The sequence below is a fragment of the Vulpes vulpes genome, chromosome 7 (assembly GCF_048418805.1).
Source record: "Vulpes vulpes isolate BD-2025 chromosome 7, VulVul3, whole genome shotgun sequence".
Classification (NCBI taxonomy): domain Eukaryota; kingdom Metazoa; phylum Chordata; class Mammalia; order Carnivora; family Canidae; genus Vulpes; species Vulpes vulpes.
In genome coordinates this window covers 121,241,428-121,263,216 of record NC_132786.1, presented here as the reverse complement: position 1 = coordinate 121,263,216, position 21,789 = coordinate 121,241,428, and the positions used below count along the sequence as shown (strand labels likewise).

General features: G+C 44.2%; 1 protein-coding gene and 1 long non-coding RNA gene across 2 annotated transcripts in view; one reads left to right on the top strand and one right to left on the bottom strand.

Moving 5' to 3' along the window:
* Window positions 1-2,125: 2,125 nt before the first annotated feature.
* LOC140599752 (uncharacterized) lies at window positions 2,126-20,052 on the bottom strand. The gene is made up of 3 exons (XR_012002767.1): window positions 19,974-20,052; window positions 9,862-9,919; window positions 2,126-2,342 (listed from the first exon to the last, which is right to left on the bottom strand). It is a non-coding gene; the product is annotated as an uncharacterized lncRNA (long non-coding RNA).
* The window catches only part of WNT2 (Wnt family member 2), a 47,658-nt gene continuing 45,606 nt past the window's right edge, over window positions 19,738-21,789 (top strand). Inside the window, exon 1 of the mRNA XM_026012145.2 lies at window positions 19,738-20,081. Coding sequence (XP_025867930.1) covers window positions 19,999-20,081 — 83 coding nt within the window. The 5' untranslated portion in view covers window positions 19,738-19,998. The remainder of the gene's footprint in view (window positions 20,082-21,789) is intronic.

The following is a 21,789-nucleotide window of genomic DNA, read 5'->3' as shown; positions in this document are numbered from 1 at the left end:
TGGTACTACACCCAACGCTCGGGTTCCACTGCCTACTGCTTGATGGCTCTACTGTTCATGACATGCCCCAAGGCATGAATTGCCCAGCAATCTGACAATTAAATTTGGACAGGGGCAGCTTTGAAGCCAGATTTTGAGGTGTATTCTGACCAGGAGAGGGCCCTTCTTAGCCCTTTCCCTGTTTAGCTTGTTGCTAATTAAAAAGAGCTATTGTCTTTGAGGATAAACTTAGGCTTGATTTTCTCCACATTCTCTTTCAAATAAAGTCCACTCCTTTAGGGAGAAGTCGCAAGCTCTCCTTTCTTAGGGAGTGATTCTTCCCGTGAGCAACATCTGAGCCGCTCTTCTGAGTGCTGGATAGGGCAGTAGCCCCTGGGCTTCCGGGCTGATTGTCACAATGCTTCCCTGTAAGTGAGCTGGCATGCGGGACATCAGGGCCCCAATATTCCAGTCTGCAGTTTCCAGGATACAGTCGTTATCCTGTGGGGCTCAATGGAAGGAGAAAACCCTCGACTATCTCAGCTTCACACCAGAATGTAGCCACTTACGCTCAGAGGTGGGGGCATGAGAAACGCCGGTAGCTTGTCCTTCAGATGAGATATGGTGACCCTTATCTGGTAGCTGAGGGGAGAGGCAGCCCATCTTCTTGGCCATTTTCGCCCAGAGTGGAGTGTCTGCCAAGCTGAGCTAACTTGGGGCTGCAAGGGGCAGGTGGTAAGGGAGAGAATGGGTCATGATTTAATATTCTTACTGAGTTTTAGTAGATTTCCTTGAGTAAATGTTTCTTCATTGGTTCTGAGCCCTTAGGACTCTTTCCAGAGACTTTAAATAAAGGTTGTATTTTTATAGCTTTCTTTAGCTTTGCTTGTTTCTCTGGGGAGTAATACCATACTGCTCCTCACACTTTCATCCTAACAGAGAAATTCCTTAACCAATATTTCTAGGGTACTAACCAACCAATAGCTATGTATAGCTTAGTATAGTGCTTGGTCCAGAAGAGTGTACAAGATTTTTTTTTGAAGTCAGAAACTTTAGCTAAATTCTTTTCATGTAAACTTTACCTGGTTCTAGGGTAATATCATCAGATGCTGAAAATTCTCAGAACACCTTAAGTCTACTGGAAACAGAAGGGAAAGACACACACCCCCCCCCCCCCCCCCCCGGTTTGACTAGGATACATAATGGTTGGATAAATGATGAGTGAAGAAGGCTACACTCTCAACTTTGAAAGCTTTCCTGTGGGAGATATTTCAGCTAATACCTAACTTCATTGTATTTAGTAAATACGGAAAACAGGATATTTAATAGTCTAAAAGGGTATCACTTAGAAATTAAGCCAGTTACAATTTCAAGCACCAGAGAAAAAACTGAGTTTTTGGTTTCTTAGTGCCCAACCTTTTTTTGATTTCAACGCTATGTGAAAGTTAATCTTTAGGAACACAGATAACCATGATGACTTCTGTTTTGCACTCCAAGTCACTCTGTCACTGCTTAATAAATAATCATTTGTAGCTCTGTGGGGGTGGAAGTAGGGTGGGGATTTTCTTTCTGGCACATCCACTAGTGAGTAATACATTTATTTCAAGTGCCAATAAAAATGTTATACTGGACTTATGTGACACATTTGTTAGTTATTAGAGAAACTAATTCTAAACCATTTGAGCAATGCTCTATTTCTGTACCTGTAAGTTCAGACTATCTTATCAATATTCTAAAAAAAATAACAAATTTTTAATACTGCATTACAGTATTTAATTTACCGTGAAATAAAATGAGGACATTTTCAGGAGTGGCATCATCTCCGGTTTTCTCTCAATAGAATAGTGTTATCACCTTTTTCTTTTCAACTGCTATTTCATAATTGTTTCCATGAACTTTATTCCTGGAATCTTTCAGACACTTTAATCTCCTTTATTTTTTTTCCCTTTTGAAATCCATGTCACTGTTTTATGCTATCTCCTCCCTCTCGCCCCCTAATGTGTCCCTCACATCTCCAATGACCATGAGTAGAAAGTAGCCTAGGTTCCAGCTCTGTTGTCATTAGTGTGTGCATTTTCCAGGTCTTGATTTCCTCATCTGTAAAATGGATTCTTTTTTTTTTTTAAGATTTTATTTATTTGTTCATGAGAGACACACACACAGAGAGGCAGAGACACAGGCAGAGGGAGAAGCAGGCTCCATGCAGGGAGCCCAACATGGGACTTGATCCCGGGACCCCAGGGTCACGTCCTGAGCCAAGGGCAGATGCTCCACTGCTGAGCCACCCAGGTGCCCCAAAACAGATTGTTCTTAAGACTGACTCAGAATAATGCCATCTTCAGAGATAGATCCAATTTGGAATTCTGAAAAAAGAACAAAACCTTAGAGCCTTTACAAGAATCAATGTTTACTAAACAAATTGAACCCCTCGAATGGTTTTGCTTTTGATTTCACATTCAGAGATCTGATTGTGAGAATTGATTTTAACATTTGGTTGCTGCCAATTTTATATTTTTGGCAAAACTATGAATAATGACACCAACTCATTAAATGGTTACTGCCATTTAATGTTTAGTATGCTTAGTATGTGTCAGACATTATACATACCCATACATTATGTATTTTATATGAGATTGGAAAACTTAAATACTTTATTATTAAGAGAGACAATAGGATTACTATTATTTAAGGATGTAAATGTTAGAAAAAATAAAACTTTGTGAGACTGCATCATAAGAAAGAGTGTGGTGAAGTGGTTTGTTTATTTAAATTTCCACACTTGAGAATGGTGAAAGATTGACTTATCTTTCCTTGTGGGGGTTAGGGCTCAACCTCAACTATGACTTCCTACAAAACACAGTTACAAGAGGAAAATCTGCAAAATTCCCAGCATGTGAAATCTTTTAGAAGAGATTTAGACTGAATTGAAAGTAAATTTCTACTCATCACGGATTCAGGTCTCATTAGCATTAAGCCAATTTTGGGAGTTGCAGATGTACAATTTTCCCTGCCCCCCCCCCCCCCCAGTGTAAGGAATTAAAATGGGACACCAAGATCTTCAGTAGTAATACTGTAACTATCCAGTCAGGGGTAATATCATTACCTTTCATATCAGTGGCAGGATTATAATATATTCGTGGTTAGCTGTGGCCAACCAAGACTGGACTTAAATTGGGGAAATAAAAAAAGTAAAATTAATATGCAAAGTCCCTAAATCAGTTTCTAGATAAATAGGAATAGCATCATAGCATGGAAGGAAAAAATGCAAATTTTGTTCTTATTAAAGTTTTGTTTCCAGAAGTGGCCTCTCTGGCGAGGCTCCTTTGAGACCTCCCTTTAAGGAGTAAAGGACTTCCTGCCCTGGAGGCGGCTGTGAGTGCAGGGAGCAGACGGGCCTCCTTGAGGGTTCTCTCCACTAAAGCAAGCTGCCTTCCCCCAGCTGCTTGCAGGGACAGCGAATCAGCCGAGGAGTTTAAAGGTCCCAGCTTCAGGGAACCTCGTCCCAACTCCAGAGAAGCCTAAAGGGCCATCCTGCTGGCAGAGGCCTTCACCGAGACTGCGCCACAGCCCTTCTCCTCCCTTGGCCCACTCCTGCTTCCTTCCTTCCCTTGCACAGGTGTCGCTGCCCAGAGCACTCCCTAAGAAATGCCCAGTGTGCTCATCTCTGCCTCAGTGTCTGCTTTGTGAGGAACCCAGCCATCCGCAGCAGTGTCTTTCCTAAGTCCTGAAATACAGGATTATTATTTATAACTATTTTCTCTGAAACTTAGCTTCCTATTTTGAAAAAAGATGTTGTAAAGTTTTATAATTAATTGAGCTTTGTGGCCAGGCAGACCTGAATTCCAGTTCCAGCTCTGCTCCTTACTTGCTGTGCAGCTTTTAGAAAACCTTCCAGGTCTCTGCCTCTATGGCGTGAACATAACAATAATGATCATACTAAAAAAATCATCTTTAATTGGGCATTTATTGTATGCCAGTCATTTAGCTAATTTAACAAAACCTATTTCTTAATAAACCTATTGAATTAAACCTATAAGTTTGTTACAAGGTTTAGCGAACTAAGGCATAGTTTCTACAATGTCTAGTGTGTGCCATACTTAAAATAAATGGTAGCCAATATAATGTTTATTATTTACCTAAAGCATTTATTATGGTGCCTTACATATACAAAAATGGTAGTCTACATGAGGGGGAAAAATCAGATTTTTCTAATTGCCAGGACCATGTTTTTGACAGAAATATTTTCTATCATGTAGTGATACATAACTAAAAATACTTAAATTGTCTAAACTGATACAGAAGTATTCACAATCCACAAGACAACAGTTAATAGGCCTTGCAGATAATAAGAATAAATACGTATTATTAATAAATTATCTGGTAAGACTGCCTCTATTTCCCTTTTCCCTTTTTAACAGATTGTAACACACTCAAATACAGAGAGATGCAAGCAGCCACAAGTCAGAGGTAGAAACCATTTGTCTATAAAGCCACACTTACTAAAACCCTCTTGTGATAGTGGAAGGAGCTAGAGTTTGCACTCTTACTGTTCCATAGATGAGGACTGGATGGCATAAGGAGGTGCGTGGCTCAGTCGTGGTCAGACTGTGGGCTTGGTACCTACACTAATATGCCTTCACCTTCCCAAGTCACAAAGGATCTCACCTCCCTGAAACATTATACACCAAAGGGGTGCCATAGTTCATCCATGTGAAAGGTACACATTTTCTCAGGTTCTTACTCATTAAATTCACCTGACCTGAAAAATATTTACTCATTTCACATCTACTTGAAAACTAATACTAAAGAGATGGAAAAATCTTAAGTTCGCTGAATTTCTAAGTAATCTGCATCAATGTCACGTTAAACACAGACATGGGGATGCCACCAAATACCTAGAAGTGTCACCATACACTAAGAGCAGCGAAAGAACCATCCTCGTACACATCCTGGAGCAGCTGCACCAGCTCTGGGTAGTCTGACTCTTAGATGTGAGGAAAATAATCTCCTCTTTGATTAAACCACTGTGGCTGGGTTTTCTATTAATGGTGCCAAAAGTATTCCCAGTTAATACAGGGCTATACTTATGTTGCCTCGTTCTTCAATTTGCTTCTTCCCTCAACATCATTTTCCAACACATCCATGTAAAAAAGCAAAGATGTGGATTAATTCCTTTGAATTGCTGTACAATATTTCATCATATGTCCATCTCACATTTCACCACCCATTCCCCTACTGATAAAATTTTGAGTTATTTTGGATTATTCTCAATAGTGTTACTGTCCATGCATGTGACCTCGTATACATGTGACAAAGTTTCCTTAGCTGTATTTAGCAGTGGGATAGCTAGTTGTGGGGCACAAATATTTTCAACATCATTAACTACTGATGTTGCCAGGTATTTCCATTTACCGCTCCAAATCTCTCACCCTAGACCCACACTGAAAAGCTAAATCTATGAACCACATCAAAGGCCTTTTAAGCTCTTGACTGGGTTTATCCAGCAGAGAACCCCAGCAGAATACTTAAGGTAGAGCAAGGTTCATTTATTTATTCACCTCTTTCTCCTCCCCTCAAGATTTCTGTGTCCCTCAACTGAAGGGGATTGCACCCCTGCAAGAGTCACTCCTTCTGGGTTCCAGAAACTGTCACTTCCTGTTCCTTCCAGTCTGAGGGTGGTAACAGCTCCTTTGCCTACACCTTCAAAAAATAGTCTCTTTGTAAATCAAACATTCTTGAATTATCCTACCATGTGTTTACAGAACCTTACTGCATCACTCCTATACTGCTCCTCAAGGAGCCTCTATTAATTTACAGACATATAAGCAGCGTATGAGTGTCCATTACCTACCCCACAGCCATACCAACACTTACTGACTTGACTTCTTCCTATGTGATGGATGCAAAGGTTGATTATTTCTGTTCTATTCTTGTAGTTTTCTGATTACTAGTGATAGACTTAAACATTTACAGGATATTTTATCCAAATGCAGCAGAATGCACATTCTTCTTCATGCACATGGAACATTCTCCAGGATAGACCATATGTTAATCCACAAAGCAAGTCTTCATAAATTTAAGAAGATTAAAATCAGAGTAAGCATTTATTCCAACTGCAAATGGTAGAAATCAGTTACTATAAGAAAACTGGAAAATCCACGAATACGTGGATATTAAACATCATCCTACTGAATAAATGATAGGTCAGAAAAGAAATCAAAAGAGAAATCAGAAAATAGAAAATATCTTGTGACAGGTAACAATGGAAATACAACATACCAAAACTTACAGGATGCAGCAAAAGCAGTTCTAAGAGAAGTTCACTGTGATAATGCCTACATTAAGCAACAGGAAATTTTACACCTCAAGGAACTAGAAAAAGGACAAAGCCCAAAGTTAGTAAAAGGAAGGAAATAACAAAGATCAGGAAATAAGTAGAGACTAAAAAGATAGTAGAAAAGATCAATGAAACTAAAAGCTGATTTCTTGAAAAGATAAAAAAAAATTGGCCAATCTTTAGGCTCACCAAGAAAAAAAGAGAGAGGACTCAAAATTAGAAATGAAAAAGATGTTATAACTGATCCCAGAGATACAAAGGATCATTAGAGTCCTATGAATAGTTATGCACCAACAAATTGGAAAACCTGGAAGAAATGGACAAACTCCTAGAAACATGCAACATACTAAAATTGAATAATAAAGAGAAAATCTGATTAGACCTATTACTAGATAGAAGATTATACTGAATCATTAATCAAAAATTTCCCAAACAATAAAAGACAGGACCACATGGCTTCACCAGTGAATTCTACCAAACATTTAAAGATTAATTAATACCAATCCTACTCAGACTCTTTCAAAAATTAGGAGGGAATACTTCTAAACTTATAAGGCCAGTACTATCCTGATACCAAAACTAGCCAAGGTCACTACAAGAAAAGAAATTACAGCCCAATATCTCTGATGAACAAAGGTGTAAAATCCTCAATGAAGTATTAGCTAACTAAATATAATAACCCATTAAAATGATCTTACACGATGATCAATTAGGATTCATTCCAGGATGCAAGGATGTTTCAACATGCACAAATCAATGTGATACACCACATTAACAAATAAAGGATAAAAAAATCATATAATCATCTCAATAGATGCAGAAAAAGCATTTGACAAAATTCAACATCCATTCCTGAAAAAATTTTTCAGCAAAGTGAGGGAATGTACCTCAACACAATGAAGACCATATAATGACAAGCCCAAGCTAGCATTGTACTCAGCAGTGAAAAAATTAAAGGTTTTTTTCTAAGACCAAGAATAAGATAAAGATGCCCACTCTTGCCACTTATATTCAACATAGTACTGGAAGTTCTAGCCAGAGCAATTAGGCAAGGTGAAAAAAAGTCATCCAAATCAGAAAGAAAGAAGTCTATCTCATTTTGCAGATGACTTAATATTATACATAGAAAAGCCTACAGACTCCACCAAAAAACGGTTAGGATAAATTAATTCAGTAAAATTTCAGGATGCAAAATCAATATACAAAAATCAGTTACATTTCCATACACTAGTAATGAACTACCAAGAAGAGGTTTATGAAAACATATTTACAATTGTGTCAATACCTGAGAATAAATTTAACCAAGGAGGTTAAAGACATGTACACCAAATGCTAAGACAATGATGAAAGAAATTGAAGAAGGCACAGTAAATGGCAACATATTTCATGTTCATGGATTAGAAGAATTAACATTATTAAAATGTCCATACAAACCTAAAACAATCTATAGATTCAGTGCAATCCCTATCAAAATTCTAATGGCATTTTCACAAAAATAGAACAATCCTAAAATTTGAGTGGAACCACGAAGACCCTAAGTAGCCAAAATAATCTTGAGAAAGAACAAAGCTGAAGGCATCACACTTACTAATTTCAAACTGTATTACAAAGCTATGGTAACCAAAACAATGATTCTGGCATAAAAACAGGCACATAGACCAATGGAACAAATATAGGGCCCAGAAATAAACTCACACATATTTAATTAATTTATAACAAAGGAGCCAGGGACATACAAAAGGGATGGTCTCTTCAATAAATGGTACTGGAAAAACTGGACAGCCACATTACAAAAAGAATGAAATTGAACCACTATCTTATACTTTTTACAAAAATCAACTCAAAATGGATTAAAGACATGAATGTAATACCTAAAACCACAAAACTCCTAGAAGAAAACATAGATGGTAAGTCCTTGGACATCAGTCTTGATGATAATTTTCTGGATTTGACAACAAAAGCAAAAATAAGTAGGACTACATCATACTAAAAAGGTTTTGTACAGCAAAGAAAACTGTCAGCAAAGAAAGTTGCCTTTGAAAAGACAACTTACAGAATGAGAGAAAATCTGCACATCACTTATCTGATAAGGGATTAATATCCAAAATATATAAAGAACTTAAGCAACCCAATTGGAAAAAAAAGTCCAATTAATAAATGAGAAAAATACCTTGAAATTCCAAAGAAGACCTACAGATGGCCAACAGGTACAGGAAAAGGTGCTCAACATCACTAATCAGGGAAATACAAGTCAAAACCACAGTGGGATATTACTTTACACTGTTATAGTAGCTATTATTTAAAAAAAAAAAAAAAGACAAGAAATAAGTGTTGATGAGGATCTGAAGAAAAGGGACCTCTGTGCATTGTGGGAATGCAAACTGGTACAGCACTATGGAAAACAGTATTGATGTTCCTCAAAAAAATAAAATTAGAACTACCATATATCCCAAGAATTTCACTTCTGGCCATTTATCCGAAGGAAATTAAATCACTATCTCAAAAAGATATCTGCACTCCCATGTTCACTGCAGCATTACTCACAATTCCCAAGACATGGAAACAACCTAAATGTCCATTAGGAGATAAAATGTGAATGTGTGTATCATGGAGTTATTATTCAGCCGTTAAAAATGAGGAAATCTTGTCTTTCGCAACAACATGGATGGACCTTGAGATCATTATGCTAAGTGAAATAAGTCAAAGAAAATACTGTATCATTACATATACGTGGAATCTAAATTGTTTCTTTTAGTGACTCATAGATACAACAGAGGGTGGTTGTCATTGATGGGATAAGGCTCAGATAAAATGGGTAAAGGTGATCTAAAAGTACAAACTTCTAGTTATAAAATAAATTAATCCTGGGGATGTAGCATACAGCCTGGAGACTATAGCGAACCATATTGCACTGCATATTTGAAAGTTGTTATACAGTAAAGCTTAAAAGTTCTCATAATGAGAAAAAAATTTTACGCGTGGTGATGGACGTGAACTAAAGTTATTGTAGTCATTTCATTATATATACGCATATCAAATCATTAAGTTGTACCCTTAAAATTAGTCATATGTTAATTCTATCTCAATTTTTAAAAACAGGAACTTAAATGGAAAATACAGTCATAAAAAAGAACGAAATCCTGCCATTTGAAACCACATGGATGGACCTAGAGGGTATTATGCTATGTGAAATAAGTCAGAGGAAGACCAATGCCATATGATTTCATTCATCCACGAAATTTAAGAAAAAAGCAAAATATAAAAGACAAAAGGGGATCCCTGGGTGGCTCAGCGGTTTAGCGCCTGCCTTTGGCTCAGGGCAGGATCCTGGAGTCACTGGATTGAGTCCCCCATCTGGCTCCCTGCAGGGAGCCTGCTTCTCTCTCTCTGCCTGTGTCTCTGCCTCTCTCTCCGTGTGTCTCATGAATAAATAAATAAAATATTTTTTAAAAAAGACAAATATAGAGAACAAACTGGTAGTTGCCAGAAGGGAGATGGGTGGGGGATGGATGGAGTAGATGAAGGAGATTAAGGAGCACACTTACCTTGATGAGCACTGAGTAACGTGTAGAATTGTTGAATCACTATGTTGAACACCTGGAACTAATAAAACACTGGATGTTAATTATACTTGAATTTTAAAAAAATAGATAACAATTTTTAAAAAGCAGTAATTTGGGAGGCAGGCTGTTATGTAGCAATAGGTAACTGGAAAAGTGATTTGTTGTGTTATTTCTGTATTGGTTAACCTAGAGATTACAGTATCTGTTCTTGACTTAGAATGTGTATTAAACATGGCTTCATATTAATGCCTTTTTACTCAGTTCAAAGTATTTCCTGATATCCTTTGAGACTTCTTTGACCTATATGTTACTTAGGTGTATATCGCTTAATTTCCAGAAGTTTGGAGGTTTTCTTGATTTCTTTCCCTCATCGATTTTCCATTTCATCCCATTTCACTCAGAGAACATATTTGGTATGATTTTGCTCCTTTTCATTTGTTACTGTTTACTACCTAGTGAGTGCTTCATGTTCACTTGAGAAGAATGTATATTCTGCTGTTGTAGAGTGACATTCTATAAATAACTAAATCCAGTCGGTTGATGGTATTGTTGAGTTCTGTATCTTAATTCTCTGCTCGTTCTGCCCACCACTGAGAGTGAAATGTTAATAACAACTGTGATTGTTAATCTGTCTGCTTTTTCTTTCAGTTTGGTCAAATTTTGCTTCATATGTTTTGCAAGCCTGTTGTTTGGTGCATACACATTTAGCACTTTCTTCTCAGTAAATTGGCCCTTTTATACTTAGGTCACATCCCTCTTCATCTCAGGTAAGTGTTTTTGCTCAGATACCTACTCTGATATTGACATATCCACTTCATCTTTTCTTTAATTAGTGTTTGCGTGATGTATCTTCTCCTCTCCTTCTCCTTTTAATCTACCTGTATTATTATATTTGAAGTGAGTTCCTTATAGATAGCATATTGTTGGGTCTTGTATTTTTATTTTTTCAATCTTTACTTTTAAATTTTTGCGTTGGGACCATATATGTATATTTTATATAATTATTGATAATATCTTGATTTGTGTCTATCATTTAGTTATTTGCCTCCTAGTTTTCTTTTTCATTGCTCTGGTCCCCTTTCTTACCTTCTTTTGGATTATTTGAACATCTTAATTTTTTACATTCTTTCCTCTCTGTATAGTCATTGTTAGTGGGGTTGTATTATATATGCATAACTTTGTGCAGTTGATTCTAACATAAACATTTTACAAATTCAGGTGGGATGTAGAAAGTTATCACCATGTAAGTCCTTTTACCCTCCCCACCTGATATGTACTATATCTATACACAATGAAAACACTTTCAGACTGTTCCCTTTTTTGCCTTCAATCATCATTTTTTTTTCAAATATGTTTTAAATAGCTAGAGAGAAGTAGTTTATAATATTTACCCAGCTTCCTTGCCTTTCTTTCACTCCAGGTTTTTCAGGTCTCCTTATATCATTTTCTTTTTGTCTTCAAAAATTCTCTTAGCATTTATTTTAAAAAGGTCTCCTGATGGTAAATTCTTCATCTTCCTTCGTCTGAGAGTGTCCTTATTTCACTTTCATTAATGAAGGATATTCAACCCGGGCTGAATTTTCTTTTCATTCAGAGCTTTAAAAAAATATTGTCTAGGGCACCTGGATGGCTTAGTCAGTTAAGCATCCAGCTCTTGATTTCGTGGACTGGAGGCTCCTAGCTCAGCTTGGAGTCAGCTTAGGATTCTCTGTCTCTCCCTGCTCCTCCCCCCATTTGCATGCACACTTGCGTACTCTCCTAATAAGATATTTAAAATAATAAAAACATTGTTTAACTTCCTTCTGCTTTCATAATTTCTGATGAGAAATCTCTAGTCATTAAAATCATCATTCTCCTTTGTTCTTCATAAATAATGCATCATCTGATTCTGTCAGGTTATAAGATTTTATCTTTGCCCTTAGCTTTCAGGAGTTTTATTGTGATGTGTCTTGGCATGGATCTCTTTGGATATTTCCTGTTTGGGGATTTCTGAGCTTTTAGAATCTCTAGGTTTATACCTTTGATAAAATTTAGCAAGTTTTTAGGTATTATTTTTGTGAATATTTTTTGTTTCAGTGGGATGTTTTTCATCTCCTTCTAGGATTCCATGACATATTTCACCTTGTAGAATTGTTTCACAGATTCCTGAGGCTTTGTTCATTTCCTTTCAATCTCTTTTCCTTCTCTTTTTAGGGCTGGATAATTTCTACTGATCTGTCTTCACGTTCACTCACACTTTCATCTCCATTTTGCTCTTGGTTTGGGCTAGTGAGATACTTCTATATCAGTGTAAGGAAGACAGGGTGTATATTTTTAGTTATAAAACTTCTGTGTTGTTACTCTTTCTGTTTTCCGTTTCTTTGCTGGTATTTTCTATCATCCATTTGTTTCAAAAGTATTCATCGTTACCTCTTGGAGCTGTTTCATAATAACAGCTTTAAAATTCTTTGATAATTTCAACACCTGTGTCATCTACGAATTAGTGTCTGTAGATTATCTTTTTCTATATGACTTGGAATTTTCTTGGTTCTTTGTATGCCATGTAATTTTCATTGTATCATGGACATTTTGAATAGATCGTAAGAAGATTCTGGGTCTAGATTAAGTCCTGTAGAGATTGTTGATAGTCTTGTTTTAGCATACAATCAACCCAATTGGTTTCAGGCTAAAAATTCTGACTAGCTTTCCATGGCTCATGTTCTGATGTTATTTCAATTTTCAAAGCCTTTGCAATGCTCTTCATGCTGACCTCATACATGTAAGACACAGTGGTTTGTCTAGATCCTGGGAGGTGGTCTATCTCACAGTTCTGTTCTCAGAAGTCTTTGGTATGATATTTAGAGTCAGATCCACATGTGTACAGCTTGGGAGTAGGCACAGGAGTTTAAATACAAAGATATGGAGTCTCTCTTCCAGGTTTCTCATTCTCTCTGACTTCCCAGGTATTTTCTGGTTCTCAAGGACTTACCTTCTTGGTCCTATGACCAGAAACTGTCTTTAGTTATCTCATCCTACCATTTGCTTTCTGTGACTATAACTATTTCTGGAGCCATACAACAGAAAAGAAAGAAAGGGAGGGAAAAAGGGGCAATGGAATTTTGTCCTGGTTTCTTGAGACCACAGCTCCCCTTTTTGGAGAGGAATTTTCTCCTCTGTCAGAGTTTTAGGCACATGTGGGCTCTCACTGATGCTACTGTCCCTACTGATAACACCAATATAGGACTTTTCAGGAGACCCAGAAATAAGAGAGATGGGGTGGGGTGAGGGCACTGAGGGGACTTCTCCCACACTCTCTGGTATGTTAGAAGTCCCTTTCATGCTCCTTGAGTCAAAACCAGAGAGCTTCTCTGGAGACTTCTCCTGTGGGTATCTCTATTCATACAAGGTACCCAATTCAAGGGTTTAGCTACCTTGGGGCCAGGCTACAGGAAATACAAAATAAGAAACTTACCATAACTTATTAGTACCTAAAATTCCCATTTTCTTCAGTCCACTCACTACCATTTACTTTTCATAGTCTTCCAATAGCTTCTCTATGCATCCTTTCCAAGTTTATCTCTGTATTCGGTGGGAGACACAAGGTATACCTACTCCATCTAACTTGGAATCAGAGCACCCTCCTGCTTTTTATGCTAGTGATGTCATGCATTTTCCTTCTACATGTTTTAAACCTCACAAGATATTATAATCACTTAATAACCATTTTGACAGTTAATACTATTTTATATCTTCCCACAATTTACCCTTCACAGAGTTCATTCTTTCCTGCAGTTCCATAATACCATCTATAGTATACTTTTCCTTCAGCCTAAAGAACTAGCTTAATACTTATTTTCTTAGCTTTTGTTTGAAAGTATCTTTTTTTTGGTCTTCATTTTTGAAGGATCTTTAAAAAGAAATAATTCCTGTTTAGCAGTCCCACCCACCACCCCTTCTTATTTATTTATTTTTTATTTCGTTTTAAGATTTACTTATTTGACAAATGGGGGAGGAGTGGAATAGGGGGAGCAGCAGAGAGAGAGGGAGAAGCAGGCTCCCCATTTAGGAGGGACCCCAACCTGGGGCTCAATTCCAGGCCGCTGGGATCATGACCTGATCCCAAAGCAGATGCTCAACCCATCGAGCCACCCAGGTTTCCCCCTTTTTTGTTTTTTAAAGATGTCATTCTACTATCTCCTGATTTCAACAGTTTCCATTGAAAAGCCAGCCCTAGCTGATGGTTTGTCCCACAATGCTACTATGTCTGTCTTTTCATGCACCTTTAATATATTTTCTCCTTGTCTTTGTTACCAGTTTAAGTGTGATATACCTAAGAATGGTTTTCCCTGTATTTGTTCTGCTTCACGTTCACAGATTTCTTAAGTATGTGGATTTCCTTCTTTCATCATTTTGGAAAATTTTCTTTTTTTTTTTTTTTTTGGAAAATTTTCAAAAATATTTCTTTAGTCCCATTCTCTCTCTCCTCTAGACATTTTCACTCTGTCTCTTATTTTCCTTTCTATATTTTATATCCTTTTAATCCTCTCTGTGCATTACCTGGAGACTCTTTGTTGACCTCTCTCCTTGTTTACTAGTCCACTCTTCTGCTGATTCTAGATAGTTCCTCAAACCGCCTGTCTATTCTTAATTCTGGTCACAGCTTCCTTTCCCCTCCCTCGGTTCTAGGATTCTTATGTAAGTCTTCTGTATGAGTTCCAGTTCTCTGTTAAAATTATCTGTTATTTTGTGAACTTTTAAAAGTTATTTTGGTAACTCGAATCAAAACTCTAAATTACTTCTGGGTCTCTTTTCTGTTGATTTGCTTCTGGGGTTTTGTTTTGTTTTAATTTTTAGGTTTGATGCTGGATATAATGGATAAGAATTTATAGAGACCCTAAATGATATTATGTTCTTTACAGGGAGAGTTGAATTTTCTTATGGCTCACTTTGGTCCTGTCAAGAGTTGGTTTTAGACTTTATTGGGGTTGCTGTGTTTCAGTTTTGCCCATACTCATGAACTATAGTCCTTATTCCCAAGGTAAGGGGAAGAAGAGGAAACAAAGAACAGCTCTTCTTTCAATTTTGAAGGACATTTTTCACTTATAGAATTCTGTGGGAACTTTTTTAAGCATTTTTAAAAAGTTGCTTGTTGTCTCTTGACTTCCATTATTGCTAATAAAAAATTAGCTGTAATTCATATTCTTGTGCACCTGTATTTAATGTATCTCTTCCCTTTGGTCGCTTTAGAGATTTTTCTCATCTTTGCTTTTAAACAGTTTGACCATAATGTATGTAGGTATGCTATGCTTCGTATTTATTCCACTTGAGGCTTTCTGACCCTCTGGGGTCTATAAATGGATGTGTTCTATCATATTGGACAAATAGGGTGCAGTATTTTTTCGTATACATCACATTTTCTCTCTTTTTGGAATTCCACTTGCACATATATTAGACTACTTGGCATTGTACCACAGATATCTGAGGTTACATTTCTTTAATTTTCAGTCTTTTCTCTCAGTTCTTCAGATTAGATAACGTCTATCTTTAGGCTTATCATCCTTTTCTCTTTCCTACTCCATTCCATTGTTACACTCATTCAGTGAATTTTTCATTTCAGACATTAGACTTTTTGGTCCTAGACTTTGTTTCTTAGGGCTTTCATTTCTCTACTGAAATTTCCACCTATTTGTTCATTGTGATCATATTTTCCCTTAAATACTTGAACATAATTGTAAATTATTCAAAAACATTTTCCCACCGGTGCCTGCAACTGGGCCATCTCAGAGTCAGTCTCTTTTGATTGCTTTTTCTTGAGTCTGAGTCACATTTTTCTGGCTTTTCACTTGCCTATTAATTTTTGTTATTGTATGTTCTACACTGAAAATTATATAGTCTGGTCTTCCTTAAATGGGTGTTGGATTATGTCATCTTCTTTCATTTTAAAATATTTTATTCATTCATGAGAGACACACAGAGAGAGAGAGGCAGAGACATAGGCAGAGGGGAGCCGGATGTGGGACTTGATCCTAGGACCCCGGGACCACACCCTGAGCCAAAGGCAGACAATCAACCACTGAGCCACCCAGGCATTGCTGTTGTCTTCTTTTAATGAGTTTGGTTTAATTCTTGTAAATTTCCCTTGGCCTATCTGCTTTGTTTTTATTGAGTATGTAATATGGGACCTAAAATATGCTTTTTACACTAAGGTGTGCCCCTTACTTTAAAGGGATGGCCTTTCTAAAATCTAAAATGAATGCTTGGAGTGCCTCGTGAGGTCTCTCCACCCCCACTGAGATGGAACTCTGATGTCTCTCAACACTGCATGATATGCAGCAGGCAATCTCTACTAGGCTGTGTAGTCTTATCATGTCTTTATTCATCTCAGCATTCAGCCAAGGAACCATGGTGAATCCCCGTATAAACTTCTAGGGCCCCCCTTTTCACAGCTACCTACTTTCAGATATGCTATCCTGCCAATTTCAGCTGCTTCAACGGCCCAAAAGTCCAGTTTCTCCTTAAATGAGACTACTCTGCATGGGTTCCACTTTCTTGCACCCCAGGAAAAAAGGTGCCTTTCAGCAGAAAAATCAGGACAGTTATGGGATAGTTATGGAACATACCTCATATATTTCCTCTCTCGCAAAGATCACAGCTGTGGGCTGCCTGTTACCCAATGCCTGAAAAGCTTTGTCACCTGTAGTTTTAGAGTTTTTTTCCAGTAGGAGAACAAGCCAGGCACCTATTACTCTCTTGTGGCTAGAAGCAAATCTTTGATGCACACTTAAATGCACACTGAGATTTAAATCACTGATACTTTTAACTATTCCTAAGAGGAACTTTTGACCAAGAGTAGGTAAGAGTGCACTTAATAACATGTTAGGAATGACTAAAGAGGGAAAGGGGCAATGCTCTTAAGGGCATTAAAAACAAAATTTGAAAGCTAACCTATGTTATATACATGATACTCTTACTTGTATAGACTTAGCAAGTAAAAAAAAAAAGTAATTCTATATATTCTGTGTTATTTCATATATAACCTATGTTGTAATGTATATGATACTCATAGATTTAGAAGATAAAAAGATGTATTTTTTCTTCCCTATTTTGACCCATCCTGTTAATTCAAAATGTTCTCACTTAAGGTCACTGAATCTAAGTTGGAGATACTAGACCTTTGAATCACTGGTTAGTGAGTAGCTAAATTAGGAGTCATGGCCTTAGGAAGAAGCCAGTTCAGACTGAAACACAAGTGACTATTTGGTTGAAGAAGTAACTCTCCATTTTTAAAGGGTGGAGATGGTTTGGTAGTAAATTAGTTCTCTCTCTGCCCTGGGAGATTAGACAAACAATGGATCTAACTAAGAAAATAGACTGACTCATTTGGCTACGATGCTGTACTGAAGTTATAAGCAAACTAACATTAATCTTCAGAAAGAGAATCGGGCTCTGTATACTGTAAATGAGTTTTACAGTCAGTTCTGAGATTTCTCACTGAATAATAATTTTTTAAAAATCAGACATCTATAGATCTAATGGCACTCTGAACCCTGCCTTTCCTTACCTCATCCTCTGCTATAGCATAGCTGAAGTCATATGCAATTTACTTCATTATTTATTAACCCTGCTTTAGGGTGGTAGTTTTTATTGCGAGAGAAGTGAGGATGGTAATAACTGCCCTGATTTTCTTGAGCATTTCCAAACTTCCTCTAGTAGTGAAGATGCTATCTTCAGAGTGAAGGGTCCACCTGAAGAATAGGTACAGTATGAGAAGGGAGCAGAGGCAGACCTGTTAGCAGGAAGAAGAGTTGCACAGGGCTCATAACGGGTCATAAGTGAACAGGGGTGGAGAATGAAGGGAAGTGTAATCACACATCTGGAAGAGACCAGTCATCTGCTCCAGACTGCCTCTGGACAGACAGGTCAGGAAGGGGTGTTTGGGTGGACCTTTTTTTTTTTTCACATCTGGATCTAGCTTCTCTTGAACTTTCGAGCTTTTTGCCTTTTACCAAGCCTGTTTCTTCTCTGCAAATCATATGGTACTTCTGCCCCAGGACGAAGTCCTTGGAGTTGATTTAATTAGCTTTGGGGATGGTCCGTTCTTTTTCCAGAAGGTCTGTTTCAGGTTTAGGTCATTCCATTGGCCTCACCAACAACTGAAGGGCAGATGTCCTGGCCACTCAATAGTCCCCTGGGCGGAGAGGAAGGACCTCTAGGCTGCTGGTCACACTCCTTGTATTTCTAACTCCCCTGAGCTGTGAGGACAGGAGGTGCTGAGGTGGGTGGAACTCGGAGTTGAGTTTTTAGGTAATTTCGGGTCTCACAGTCCGTAAGAGCAGCATGCAGCTGCCTACCTTTCCCCCACATACGCGTACACACCCCTACATTACGTGCTGGTAGGAGGGAAATTTTGGGCACCCTGGGGCTCCTCTGGGGCCGCTCATTTCTTCCACGTGTCCCGGGTGTCTGCATTTACCGCAAGAGACTGGACAGAGCCGAGTGGCAGTCAGTGGCGGCCGCTGCTGCTTGATGCAGCCAGGGAGGTTCAGGAGCACCCGAGAGGTAAGCAAGCAGGGCTACTTCTTGCCGCTCGGTGGCCACCCCGGCCCCCGCCCGCCTCACCCGCCTCACCCGCCGCCACCCGCGCGTGCACCCGCGGAGCAGACGCGCGCCCCCGCGCCCCGCGCCCCGCGCCCCGCCCCTCCCTGCGGCCGGCACAGGCCGACCAGAACTTCCCTTGGGTCGCGGCCCAGCGATACGGAGCGGCCCTGGCGCAGGGCCCTGCTCTTCCCGAGTCGTGGGTGGCGCGGTGCTTGTTTGCCTCCCCTCCCTTTCCGGACCCGACCAGGGATGTATCTGGGTCAGCCTGGGAGGGGCTGGACCTGCCGGGGGCCGGCGGGGGGAGGGGGCCGATGACAGCATCTGTCAGGTTTCTGGCGTTTCCGGGCTTGGCCCCGTCCAGCCTCGCCCCGCACTCGCGCCCCGCGAGCCCCGGCCCCGGGGGCGCGGGCGCGGCCGCCCCTGCTCGCCCTCCGCCGCGCGCACGGCCGGGCCCCGGGCCCCCGGGGAGGCGAGGCAAGGAGCGACGGGACGGCTCGCGGCCGGCCGGCCCCCGGGCTTCCTTCCCGCCCGGTGATGGACGCGGGGCTGCGGGCCAGTCGCCCGGGAGAGGCTCCCCCCGCGGGCGCCCGCACCCCGCACCCCGCGCCCCCCGCCCCCCGCCCGGCGCCCGCACCCCGCACCCCCCGCCCGGCGCCCGCACCCCGCGGCTCCCCGAGCGAGGCGCCAGGTGCGTCCGGCCCGCGCCCGCCGACGCTTCGGCCGAGGGGTCCCGGGCTCGCGGCTCCCCGCTCCGACGGCTCGAGGCGGCCCCTCCCCTCCCCGCGAGCCGCCCCGCGCCTGCCCTCGCTCTTCCTCGGCGCGGCGCGGAGCAGCCCCCCGAGCGCTCCCGGGGCTCCCGCCGCCCGTGCGCGGGGCTCCCGCCCTCGCCCTCGCCCTCGCCCTCGCCCTCGCCCTCGCCCTCGCCCTCGCCCTCGCCCTCCCTCCCCGCCCGCCGCCGCCGCCGCCGCACGCTCAGGCCTCGGGTGCGCGCGGGAGCCCCGATGCCCCCGGGCCGGCAGCCCCGCACGGCGCCCCCCGCCGCCCCCCGCCGCCCCCGAGGCCGCGCCGGGCCGAGCTGCGCGCCCGCCCCCCGCCCCCCGCCCCCTGCAGCTCCACGCGCCCGCGCCCCCCGCCCCCGCCCCCGCCCCCGCCCCCGGCTCCCCGCGCCCGCGGCCCGCCCCCCGCCGCACCCCCTCCCCCGGCCGCTCCCGGCGGGCGGGGAGCCGAGGGGGAGCCGAGGGGGAGCCGAGCGGCCTGGGGCGCGCAGGGGGCGCGCAGAGCTCTCGGGCCGCCCGCGCTCGCCGCGCCTCGGGGACCGCGCTGGGGCGAGCGGCCCGGGCCGGCCCCTCTCGCCCGCCCCGCCGCGGGTTTGAAACTTTATCGGCGAGTCCCGGGCTCGTCGCCGACGCGCGCAGGGGGCGGGGGCGGGGGCGCGGCGCCGGCGGCCGTGACGAGGCGCTCCCGGCGCTGAGCGCTTCTGCTCGGGGCTCGCATGGCGCCCGCGCACGGAGTCTGACCTGATGCGGACGCAGCGGGGCTACTATGAACGCCCCTGTCGGTGGAACCGGGCTCTGGCTCCCCCTGCTCCTGGCCTGGCTCGCCCCCGGGGTCGGCGCCTCGTGGTGGTAAGTCCCCGCGCGGGCGCAGGGGGAGGGGAGCGGGGCGCGCACCGGCCCCGGGGACCTGCCGCCGCCGCCGCCGCCCGCTCGCCCCGGCGCTGCGCCCCCGCCCCCGCCCCCGCCCCGCCGCCCCCTGCCTCTCCCCCGAAGACCAGTCCAGCTTTGACAACTCCAAAAAAAAAGAAAAAACAAAATTCCAACCCCACAGTGTCCCTCAAACGAGAGAGCTCGGGGGGTTGGTTGATTCGGATCCGGATGAGCGACAGCAAAACCAGCCAATTTCTCATCCCGGAGACAGAGACGCGCCAGCCGGGCCCGAGCTCCGTAGCCCGGGCGTGCGTGCCTGAGTGTGCAAATGCAGCGTGAAAGCTGCAACCGGCTCCCCCGCCCGGGCCCCCCAGGCCCCCCGGGCGGTGCGGGGACGCGCAGCCCGCAGGTGAGGACTTGCAGTGCCCCCCAGGTCCCCCCCGCAGGTGGGCACTTGCAGTGTCCTCCCAGGTCCCCCCAGGTCCCCCCAGGGGCGGTGCGGGCCCGCGCAGCCCGCAGGTGGGCACTTGCAGTGTCCCCCACCGGGATCCCCCGGGGAGGTGCGGGGCCGCGCATCCCACAGGACTCGCAGTGACCCCCTCCCAGGTACCCCCAGGTCTCCCTGGGCGGTGCGGAGCCGCGCAGCCCGCAGGTGAGGACTTGCAGTGACCCCCCAGGCCCCCCAGGCGGTGCAGTGCGGCGCAGCCCGCAGGTGGGCACTTGCAGTGTCCCCCCAGGTCCCCCGGGCGGTGCGGGGCCGCGCAGCCCTCAGGACTTGCAGTGTCCCCCCAGGTCCCCCCAGGTCCCCCGGGCGGTGCGGGGCCGCGCAGCCCGCAGGTGAGGACCTGCAGTGCCCCCCAGGTCCCCCGGGCGGTGTGGGGCCGCGCAGCCCGCAGGTGGGCACTTGCAGTGTCCTCCCAGGTCCCCCCAGGTCCCCCCAGGGGCGGTGCGGGGCCGCGCAGCCCGCAGGTGGGCACTTGCAGTGTCCCCCACCGGGATCCCCCGGGGAGGTGCGGGGCCGCGCATCCCACAGGACTCGCAGTGACGCCCTCCCAGGTACCCCCAGGTCTCCCTGGGCGGTGCGGAGCCGCGCAGCCCTCAGGTTAGGACTTGCAGTGTCACCCCAGGTCCCCCTGGGGCGGTCCGGGGCCGCGCAGCCCGCAGGTGAGGACTTGCAGTGTCCCCCCAGGCCCCCCAGGCGGTGCAGTGCGGCGCAGCCCGCAGGTGGGCACTTGCAGTGTCCCCCCAGGTCCCCGGGTGGTGCGGGGCCGCGCATCCCACAGGACTTGCAGTGACCCCCCAGGTCCCCCCCAGTTCCCCCCGGGCGGTGCGGGGCCGCGCAGCACTCAGCTTAGGACTTGCAGTGACCCCCCAGGTCCCCCCGGGGCGGTCCGGGGCCGCGCAGCCCGCAGGTGAGGACTTGCAGTGTCCCCCCAGGTCCCCCGGGCGGTGCGGGGCCGCGCAGCCCTCAGGACTTGCAGTGACCCCCCAGGTCCCCCCAGGTCCCCCGGGCGGTGCGGGGCCGCGCATCCCACAGCACTTGCAGTGACCCCCTCCCAGGTCCCCCCAGGTCCCCCGGGCGGTGCGGGGCCGCGCAGCCCGCAGGTGAGGACTTGCAGGGCCCCCTCCGGGCTCCCCCAGCCCCCGCCCGCCGCCCGCCGGGGCTCCCGCTGCCGCCCGCTGGGAA